Here is a 12301-nt window from a genome sequence, read left to right on the forward strand (position 1 = left end):
CAGATTAGGATTACATAGAGAGGTCTGGGTCCCATTACTCAGCAGGCAGGTTAGGATTATTTGTATTTTATTTAACCTTTATTTAACTAGGCAAGTGAGTTAAGAACAATTTCTTATTTACAATGACGGCCTAGCCCGGCCAAACACTAAACCTGACAACGCTGGGCCTATTGTGCGCCGCCCTATGGGACTCCCAATCACGGCCGGTTATGATACAGCCTGGAATCGAACCAGGGTCTGTTGTGACGCCTCTAACACTGAGATGCAGTAATATAGACTGCTGCGCCACTCGGGAGCCCCTACAGACCATACAGTGTAGCCTGCTCTGGCTAAAATGGAATACAGGGCACAGGTAAACAAGCACACACACACACACACATACACGCACGCACGCACGCACGCACGCACGCACACACACACACACTACATTCACACACAGACATTAACAAGAAAACATTAATGCTTTTATACCTTACGAATATGTTAAACTGGGTCCTCTATCCACCGTGATATTACTACTGACATTACTACTGACATTACTACTGACATTACTACTGACATTACTACTGACATTACTACTACACTGTGACATTACTACTGACATTACTACAGACATTACTACTGCACCGTGACATTACTACTGACATTACTACTGACATTACTACTGACATTACTACTGGCATTACTACTACACCGTGACATTACTACTGACATTACTACTGACATTACTAATGACATTACTACTGCACCATGATATTACTACTGACATTACTACTGACATTACTACTGACATTACTACTACACCATGATATTACTACTGACATTACTACTGACATTACTACTGACATTATTACTACACCGTGACATTACTACTGACATTACTACTGACATTACTACTACACTGTGACATTACTACTGACATTACTACAGACATTACTACTGACATTACTACTGACATTATTACTGACATTACTACTGACATTACTACTGCACCGTGACATTACTACTGACATTACTACTGACATTATTACTACACCGTGACATTACTCCTGACATTACTACTGACAATACTACTGACATTACTACTGACATTACTACTGACATTACTACTGACATTACTACTGACATTACTACTACACCGTGACATTACTACTGGCATTACTACTGACATTACTACTGACATTACTACTGACATTACTACTGCACCGTGACATTACTACTGACATTACTACTGACATTATTACTACACCGTGACATTACTCCTGACATTACTACTGACAATACTACTGACATTACTACTGACATTACTACTGACATTACTACTGACATTACTACTACACCGTGACATTACTACTGGCATTACTACTGACATTACTACTGACATTACTACTGACATTACTACTACACCGTGACATTACTGCTGACATTACTACTGACATTACTACTGACATTACTACTGACATTACTACTGACATTACTACTGCACCATGATATTACTGCTGACATTACTACTGACATTACTAATGACATTACTACTGCACCATGATATTACTACTGACATTACTACTGCACAGTGCCATTACTACTGACATTACTACTGACATTACTACTGCACCATGATATTACTACTGACATTACTACTGACATTACTACTGGCATTTCTACTGACATTACTACTGCACTGTGAAATTACTACTACACCATGATATTACTACTGCCATTACTACTGCCATTACTACTGACATTACTACTGACATTACTACTGCACTGTGACATTACTACTGACATTACTACTGACATTACTACTGCACCGTGACATTACTACTGACATTACTACTGACATTACTACTGACATTATTACTACACCGTGACATAACTACTGACATTACTGCTGACATTAATACTGACATTACTACTGCACCGTGACATTACTACTGACGTTACTACTGACATTACTACTGACATTACTACTGCACTGTGAAATTACTACTGACATTACTACTGCACCATGACATTACTACTGACATTACTACTGATATTACTACTGACATTACTACTACACAGTGCCATTACTACTGACATTACTACTGACATTACTACTGCACCGTGACATTACTACTGACATTACTACTGCACCGTGACATTACTACTGACATTACTACTGATATTACTACTACACAGTGCCATTACTACTGACATTACTACTGACATTACTACTGACATTACTACTGACATTACTACTGCACCGTGACATTACTACTGACATTACTACTGCACCGTGACATTACTACTGACATTACTAGTGCACCGTGACATTACTACTGACATTACTACTGCACCGTGACATAGACCCTATAGAGTTAAATCACCCTGTATATAGACCCTAGAGTTAACTCACCCTGGATATAGACCCTATAGTTAACTCACCCTGTATATAGATCCTATAGAGTTAACTCACCCTGTATATAGATCCTATAGAGTTAACTCACCCTGGATATATCCTGTATATAGACCCTATAGAGTTAACTCACCCTGGATATATCCTGTATATAGACCCTATAGAGTTAACTCACCCTGGATATATCCTGTATATAGACCCTATAGAGTTAACTCACCCTGGATATAAACCCTATAGAGTTAACTCACCCTGTATATAGATCCTATAGAGTTAACTCACCCTGGATATAGACCCTATAGAGTTAACTCACCCTGGATATATCCTGTATATAGACCCTATAGAGTTAACTCACCCTGGATATAGACCCTATAGAGTTAACGCACCCTGGATATAGACCCTATAGAGTTAACTCACCCTGGATATAGACCCTATAGAGTTAACTCACCCTGTATATATCCTGTATATAGACCCTATAGAGTTCACTCACCCTGGATATAGACCCTATAGAGTTAACTCACCCTGGATATATCCTGTATATAGACCCTATAGAGTTAACTCACCCTGGATATAGACCCTATAGAGTTAACTCACCCTGGATTTAGACCCTATAGAGTTAACTCACCCTGGATATATCCTGTATATAGACCCTATAGAGTTAACTCACCCTGTATATAGACCCTACAGAGTTAACTCACCCTGTATATAGACCCTATAGAGTTAACTCACCCTGGATATAGACCCTATAGAGTTAACTCACCCTGGATATAGACCCTATAGAGTTAACTCACCCTGGATATAGACCCTATAGAGTTAACTTACCCTGGATATAGACCCTATAGAGTTAACTCACCCTGTATATATCCTGTATATAGACCCTATAGAGTTCACTCACCCTGGATATAGACCCTATAGAGTTAACTCACCCTGGATATAGACCCTATAGAGTTAACTCACCCTGGATATAGACCCTATAGAGTTAACTCACCCTGGATATAGACCCTATAGAGTTAACTCACCCTGGATATAGACCCTATAGAGTTAACTCACCCTGGATATAGACCCTATAGAGTTAACTCACCCTGGATATATCCTGGATATAGACCCTATAGAGTTAACTCACCCTGGATATAGACCCTATAGAGTTAACTCACCCTGGATATATCCTGTATATAGACCCTATAGAGTTAACTCACCCTGGATATAGACCCTATAGAGTTAACTCACCCTGTATATAGACCCTACAGAGTTAACTCACCCTGGATATATCCTGCTCATCAATACGGATGCATCCTCCCTGGACGTCATAGAAGCGAAACAGCAGACGGAGGATAGTGCTTTTACCTGAACCAGACTGGCCCACCTGCAGACACACACAGGGAATGTGGATGTTAAATGTGGATGTCTGGGTATCCCAAAAGGGCAGGTCATGTGTTTTTATGCTCCTTTTAGTTCATGTTAGTCATGTAATGAAAGGCTATCTGAAGAGTTGAACATACCAGAGCAACAGTCTGGCCGGCCATCACAGTGAACGATATACCCCTGAGAATCACATTCCTGAGGACAGCAACACAGATGCACAGTCCTACTTCATTTGATTAGGGTGCACACACATGCACACACAATGCCAAGAGTTTTACAGATTCTAAATTGACAGGTGAAGGCAAATGACAGGTTGATGCCTAGCTGTAGTACAAGCTCTGTTCTGCTCTGTCCATGACTATCCATCTGTTAAATGTATGTATTGTCTGTCATGAGAGAATATGTCCATGACATCAGAGATAACCTACACACATTCTCATGACATCAGAGATAACCTACACACATTCTCATGACATCAGAGATTAACTACACACATTCTCATGACATCAGAGATTGACTACACACATTCTCATGACATCAGAGATGAACTACACACATTCTCATGACATCAGAGATTAACTACACACATTCTCATGACATCAGAGATTAACTACACACATTCTCATGACATCAGAGATGAACTACACACATTCTCATGACATCAGAGATTAACTACACATGTTTTTATGACCTACCCCTCAGTGTAGCTGAAGCACACGTTCTGAAACTTCACCTCGCCGGTTGTCAACTGGAGGTCTGTGGCGCTGACATCGTCTTTCACCTGGACAAGACAACATGACAGGAAATGAGATCATCAGTGTGGTGAAACTCAGGGACTAGATGGTCTACTTCCTCCATGGATCAGGGTCTCAGGTCAAGCCGCACACAGTGGATCTCAGACATAACAACAATATAAAGCACCGCCTTGCAGTTACTGGCAAAGCATTTTTACCCTCCTCTCGCTTCACTCCTCTCTCCACAGTCCCACAGCCCAGAGTCCCACAGCCCAGAGTCCCAAAGTCCAGAGTCCCAAAGTCCAGAGTCCCAGAGTCCCACAGCCCAGAGTCCCACAGCCCAGAGTCCCACAGCCCAGAGTCCAGAGTCCCACAGTCCCACAGTCCCAAAGCCCACAGTCCCACAGCCCCACAGCACCAAAGTCCCACAGCCCAGAGTCTCACAGTGCCACAGCCCAGAGTCCCACAGCCCACAGCCCACAGCCCAGAGTCCCACAGCCCACAGCACCACAGTCCCACAGCCCAGAGTCCAGAATCCCACAGCCCCACAGCCCACAGCACAACAGCCCAGAGTCCCAAAGCCCACAGCACCACAGTCCCACAGTCCAGAGTCCCACAGCCCAGAGTCCCACAGCCCAGAGTCCCACAGCACCAAAGTCCCACAGTCCACAGTCCCACAGTCCCACAGCACCACAGTCCCATAGCCCACAGCACCACAGTCCCACAGCACCACAGTCCCACAGTCCCACAGCACCACAGTCCCACAGCAACACAGTCCCACAGCACACAGTCCCACAGCACAACAGTCCCACAGCACCACAGTCCCACAGCCCACAGCACCACAGTCCCACAGTCCACAGCACGACAGCCCAGAGTCAAAAAGCCCAGAGTCCCACAGCACCACAGTCCCACAGCCCACAGCACCACAGCACAACAGTCCCACAGCACCACAGTCCCACAGCCCACAGCACTACTGTCCCACAGCACCAAAGTCCCACAGCCCAGAGACCCACAGTCCCACAGCACCACAGTCCCACAGCCCAGAGTCCCACAGTCCCACAGCCCAGAGTCCCACAGCATCACAGTCCCACAGCCCAGAGTCCCACAGCACCACAGCACCACAGTCCCACAGCTCACAGCACCACAGTCCCACAGTCCACAGCACCACAGCCCAGAGTCCCACAGTCCAGAGTCCAACAACACCACAGTCCCACAGCCCAGAGTCCCACAGCCCAGAGTCCCACAGCCCATAGTCCCACAGTCCCTCAGCCCACAGCCCGAGTCCCACAGCACCACAGCCCAGAGTCCCACAGCCCAGAGCACCACAGTCCCACAGCCCAGAGTCCCATAGCCCAGAGTCCCACAGCCCATAGCACCACAGTCCCACAGCACCACAGTCCCACAGTCCCACAGTCCACAGTCCCACAGTCCCACAGCCCACAGTCCCACAGCACAACAGTCCCACAGCACCACAGTCCTATAGCCCACAGCACTACAGTCCCACAGCACCACAGTCCCACAGTCCCACAGCACCACAGTCCCACAGCACCACAGTCCCACAGCCCACAGTCCAACAGCACCACAGTCCCACAGCCCACAGCACTACAATCCCACAGCACCACAGTCCCACAGCCCAGAGTCCCACAGTCCCACAGCACCACAGTCCCACAGCCCAGAGTCCCACAGTCCCACAGCCCAGAGTCCCACAGCATCACAGTCCAACAGCCCAGAGTCCCACAGCACCACAGTCCCACAGCCCACAGCACCACAGTCCCACAGTCCACAGCACCACAGCCCAGAGTCCCACAGCCCAGTCCCACAGCCCACAGCCCAGAGTCCCACAGTCCAGAGTCCCACAGCACCACAGTCCCACAGCCCAGAGTCCCACAGCCCAGAGTCCCACTGCACATAGTCCCACAGTTCCACAGCCCAGAGTCCCACAGTCCCAAAGCCCACAGTCCCACAGCACTACAGTCCCACAGCCCAGAGTCTCACAGTCCCACAGCCCAGAGTCCCACAGCCCACAGCCCAGAGTCCCACAGCCCACAGCACCACAGTCCCACAGCCCAGAGTCCAGAATCCCACAGCCCCACAGCCCACAGCACCACAGCCCAGAGTCCCAAAGCCCACAGCACCACAGTCCCACAGTCCAGAGTCCCACAGTCCAGAGTCCCACAGCCCAGAGTCCCACAGCCCAGAGTCCCACAGCCCAGAGTCCCACAGCCCAGAGTCCCACAGTCCAGAGTCCCACAGCACCACAGTCCCAAAGCCCAGAGTCCCACAGCCCAGAGTCCCACAGCCCAGAGTCCAGAGTCCCACAGTCCCACAGTCCCAAAGCCCACAGTCCCACAGCCCCACAGCACCACAGTCCCACAGTCCACAGCACCACAGTCCCACAGTCCACAGCACGACAGCCCAGAGTCCCAAAGCCCAGAGTCCCACAGCACCACAGTCCCACAGCCCACAGCACCACAGCACAACAGTCCCACAGCACCACAGTCCCACAGCCCACAGCACTACTGTCCCACAGCACCAAAGTCCCACAGCCCAGAGACCCACAGTCCCACAGCACCACAGTCCCACAGCCCAGAGTCCCACAGTCCCACAGCCCAGAGTCCCACAGCATCACAGTCCCACAGCCCAGAGTCCCACAGCACCACAGCACCACAGTCCCACAGCTCACAGCACCACAGTCCCACAGTCCACAGCACCACAGCCCAGAGTCCCACAGCCCAGAGTCCAGAATCCCACAGCCCCACAGCCCACAGCACAACAGCCCAGAGTCCCAAAGCCCACAGCACCACAGTCCCACAGTCCAGAGTCCCACAGCCCAGAGTCCCACAGCCCAGAGTCCCACAGCACCAAAGTCCCACAGTCCACAGTCCACAGTCCCACAGTCCCACAGCACCACAGTCCCATAGCCCACAGCACCACAGTCCCACAGCACCACAGTCCCACAGTCCCACAGCACCACAGTCCCACAGCAACACAGTCCCACAGCACACAGTCCCACAGCACAACAGTCCCACAGCACCACAGTCCCACAGCCCACAGCACCACAGTCCCACAGTCCACAGTCCCACAGTCCCACAGCCCACAGTCCCACAGCACAACAGTCCCACAGCACCACAGTCCTATAGCCCACAGCACTACAGTCCCACAGCACCACAGTCCCACAGTCCCACAGCACCACAGTCCCACAGCACCACAGTCCCACAGCCCACAGTCCAACAGCACCACAGTCCCACAGCCCACAGCACTACAATCCCACAGCACCACAGTCCCACAGCCCAGAATCCCACAGTCCCACAGCACCACAGTCCCACAGCCCAGAGTCCCACAGTCCCACAGCCCAGAGTCCCACAGCATCACAGTCCAACAGCCCAGAGTCCCACAGCACCACAGTCCCACAGCCCACAGCACCACAGTCCCACAGTCCACAGCACCACAGCCCAGAGTCCCACAGCCCAGTCCCACAGCCCACAGCCCAGAGTCCCACAGTCCAGAGTCCCACAGCACCACAGTCCCACAGCCCAGAGTCCCACAGCCCAGAGTCCCACTGCACATAGTCCCACAGTTCCACAGCCCAGAGTCCCACAGTCCCAAAGCCCACAGTCCCACAGCACTACAGTCCCACAGCCCAGAGTCTCACAGTCCCACAGCCCAGAGTCCCACAGCCCACAGCCCAGAGTCCCACAGCCCACAGCACCACAGTCCCACAGCCCAGAGTCCAGAATCCCACAGCCCCACAGCCCACAGCACCACAGCCCAGAGTCCCAAAGCCCACAGCACCACAGTCCCACAGTCCAGAGTCCCACAGTCCAGAGTCCCACAGCCCAGAGTCCCACAGCCCAGAGTCCCACAGCCCAGAGTCCCACAGCCCAGAGTCCCACAGCCCAGAGTCCCACAGTCCAGAGTCCCACAGCACCACAGTCCCAAAGCCCAGAGTCCCACAGCCCAGAGTCCCACAGTCCCACAGCCCAGAGTCCCACAGCCCAGAGTCCCACAGCCCAGAGTCCCACAGCCCAGAGTCCAGAGTCCCACAGTCCCACAGTCCCAAAGCCCACAGTCCCACAGCCCCACAGCACCACAGTCCCACAGCCCAGAGTCTCACAGTCCCACAGCCCAGAGTCCCACAGCCCACAGCCCACAGCCCAGAGTCCCACAGCCCACAGCACCACAGTCCCACAGCCCAGAGTCCAGAATCCCACAGCCCCACAGCCCACAGCACAACAGCCCAGAGTCCCAAAGCCCACAGCACCACAGTCCCACAGTCCAGAGTCCCACAGCCCAGAGTCCCACAGCCCAGAGTCCCACAGCACCAAAGTCCCACAGTCCACAGTCCACAGTCCCACAGTCCCACAGCACCACAGTCCCATAGCCCACAGCACCACAGTCCCACAGCACCACAGTCCCACAGTCCCACAGCACCACAGTCCCACAGCAACACAGTCCCACAGCACACAGTCCCACAGCACAACAGTCCCACAGCACCACAGTCCCACAGCCCACAGCACCACAGTCCCACAGTCCACAGCACGACAGCCCAGAGTCCCAAAGCCCAGAGTCCCACAGCACCACAGTCCCACAGCCCACAGCACCACAGCACAACAGTCCCACAGCACCACAGTCCCACAGCCCACAGCACTACTGTCCCACAGCACCAAAGTCCCACAGCCCAGAGACCCACAGTCCCAGAGCACCACAGTCCCACAGCCCAGAGTCCCACAGTCCCACAGCCCAGAGTCCCACAGCATCACAGTCCCACAGCCCAGAGTCCCACAGCACCACAGCACCACAGTCCCACAGCTCACAGCACCACAGTCCCACAGTCCACAGCACCACAGCCCAGAGTCCCACAGCCCAGAGTCCAGAATCCCACAGCCCCACAGCCCACAGCACAACAGCCCAGAGTCCCAAAGCCCACAGCACCACAGTCCCACAGTCCAGAGTCCCACAGCCCAGAGTCCCACAGCCCAGAGTCCCACAGCACCAAAGTCCCACAGTCCACAGTCCACAGTCCCACAGTCCCACAGCACCACAGTCCCATAGCCCACAGCACCACAGTCCCACAGCACCACAGTCCCACAGTCCCACAGCACCACAGTCCCACAGCAACACAGTCCCACAGCACACAGTCCCACAGCACAACAGTCCCACAGCACCACAGTCCCACAGCCCACAGCACCACAGTCCCACAGTCCACAGCACGACAGCCCAGAGTCCCAAAGCCCAGAGTCCCACAGCACCACAGTCCCACAGCCCACAGCACCACAGCACAACAGTCCCACAGCACCACAGTCCCACAGCCCACAGAACTACTGTCCCACAGCACCAAAGTCCCACAGCCCAGAGACCCACAGTCCCACAGCACCACAGTCCCACAGCCCAGAGTCCCACAGTCCCACAGCCCAGAGTCCCACAGCCCACAGCCCACAGCCCAGAGTCCCACAGCCCACAGCACCACAGTCCCACAGCCCAGAGTCCAGAATCCCACAGCCCCACAGCCCACAGCACAACAGCCCAGAGTCCCAAAGCCCACAGCACCACAGTCCCACAGTCCAGAGTCCCACAGCCCAGAGTCCCACAGCCCAGAGTCCCACAGCACCAAAGTCCCACAGTCCACAGTCCACAGTCCCACAGTCCCACAGCACCACAGTCCCATCGCCCACAGCACCACAGCACCACAGTCCCACAGTCCCACAGCACCACAGTCCCACAGCAACACAGTCCCACAGCACACAGTCCCACAGCACAACAGTCCCACAGCACCACAGTCCCACAGCCCACAGCACCACAGTCCCACAGTCCACAGCACGACAGCCCAGAGTCCCAAAGCCCAGAGTCCCACAGCACCACAGTCCCACAGCCCACAGCACCACAGCACAACAGTCCCACAGCACCACAGTCCCACAGCCCACAGCACTACTGTCCCACAGCACCAAAGTCCCACAGCCCAGAGACCCACAGTCCCACAGCACCACAGTCCCACAGCCCAGAGTCCCACAGTCCCACAGCCCAGAGTCCCACAGCATCACAGTCCCACAGCCCAGAGTCCCACAGCACCACAGCACCACAGTCCCACAGCTCACAGCACCACAGTCCCACAGTCCACAGCACCACAGCCCAGAGTCCCACAGCCCAGAGTCCAGAATCCCACAGCCCCACAGCCCACAGCACAACAGCCCAGAGTCCCAAAGCCCACAGCACCACAGTCCCACAGTCCAGAGTCCCACAGCCCAGAGTCCCACAGCCCAGAGTCCCACAGCACCAAAGTCCCACAGTCCACAGTCCACAGTCCCACAGTCCCACAGCACCACAGTCCCATAGCCCACAGCACCACAGTCCCACAGCACCACAGTCCCACAGTCCCACAGCACCACAGTCCCACAGCAACACAGTCCCACAGCACACAGTCCCACAGCACAACAGTCCCACAGCACCACAGTCCCACAGCCCACAGCACCACAGTCCCACAGTCCACAGCACGACAGCCCAGAGTCCCAAAGCCCAGAGTCCCACAGCACCACAGTCCCACAGCCCACAGCACCACAGCACAACAGTCCCACAGCACCACAGTCCCACAGCCCACAGCACTACTGTCCCACAGCACCAAAGTCCCACAGCCCAGAGACCCACAGTCCCACAGCACCACAGTCCCACAGCCCAGAGTCCCACAGTCCCACAGCCCAGAGTCCCACAGCATCACAGTCCCACAGCCCAGAGTCCCACAGCACCACAGCACCACAGTCCCACAGCTCACAGAACCACAGTCCCACAGTCCACAGCACCACAGCCCAGAGTCCCACAGTCCAGAGTCCAACAACACCACAGTCCCACAGCCCAGAGTCCCACAGCCCAGAGTCCCACAGCCCATAGTCCCACAGTCCCACAGCCCACAGCCCGAGTCCCACAGCACCACAGCCCAGAGTCCCACAGCCCAGAGCACCACAGTCCCACAGCCCAGAGTCCCATAGCCCAGAGTCCCACAGCCCATAGCACCACAGTCCCACAGCACCACAGTCTCACAGTCCACAGTCCCACAGTCCCACAGCCCACAGTCCCACAGCACAACAGTCCCACAGCACCACAGTCCCATAGCCCACAGCACTACAGTCCCACAGCACCACAGTCCCACAGTCCCACAGCACCACAGTCCCACAGCACCACAGTCCCACAGCCCACAGTCCCACAGCACCACAGTCCCACAGCCAACAGCACTACAATCCCACAGCACCACAGTCCCACAGCCCAGAGTCCCACAGTCCCACAGCACCACAGTCCCACAGCCCAGAGTCCCACAGTCCCACAGCCCAGAGTCCCACAGCATCACAGTCCAACAGCCCAGAGTCCCACAGCACCACAGTCCCACAGCCCACAGCACCACAGTCCCACAGTCCAGAGTCCCACAGTCCCACAGCACCACAGTCCACAGCACCACAGTCCCACAGTCCACAGCACCACAGCCCAGAGTCCCACAGTCCAGAGTCCAACAACACCACAGTCCCACAGCCCAGAGTCCCACAGCCCAGAGTCCCACAGCCCATAGTCCCACAGTCCCAGAGCCCACAGCCCGAGTCCCACAGCACCACAGCCCAGATTCCCACAGCCCAGAGCACCACAGTCCCACAGCCCAGAGTCCCACAGCCCAGAGTCCCACAGCCCATAGCACCACAGTCCCACAGCACCACAGTCCCACAGTCCACAGTCCCACTGTCCCACAGCCCACAGTCCCACAGCACAACAGTCCCACAGCACCACAGTCCCATAGCCCACAGCCTTACAGTCCCACAGCACCACAGTCCCACAG

General features: G+C 53.9%; 1 protein-coding gene across 1 annotated transcript in view; it reads right to left on the reverse strand.

Annotated features, from left to right (window-relative positions):
- The window catches only part of abcb6b (ATP binding cassette subfamily B member 6 (LAN blood group) b), a 58582-nt gene that overhangs the window by 12867 nt on the left and 33414 nt on the right, over positions 1-12301 (reverse strand). Inside the window, exons 11-13 of the mRNA XM_090230499.1 lie at positions 4453-4538; positions 3895-3952; positions 3654-3758 (exon numbers count right to left, since the gene is read on the reverse strand). Coding sequence (XP_090086625.1) covers positions 3654-3758; positions 3895-3952; positions 4453-4538 — 249 coding nt within the window. The remainder of the gene's footprint in view (positions 1-3653; positions 3759-3894; positions 3953-4452; positions 4539-12301) is intronic.

This window comes from Oncorhynchus mykiss, chromosome 3, assembly GCF_057628025.1.
Source record: "Oncorhynchus mykiss isolate SJ-2025 chromosome 3, ASM5762802v1, whole genome shotgun sequence".
Classification (NCBI taxonomy): domain Eukaryota; kingdom Metazoa; phylum Chordata; class Actinopteri; order Salmoniformes; family Salmonidae; genus Oncorhynchus; species Oncorhynchus mykiss.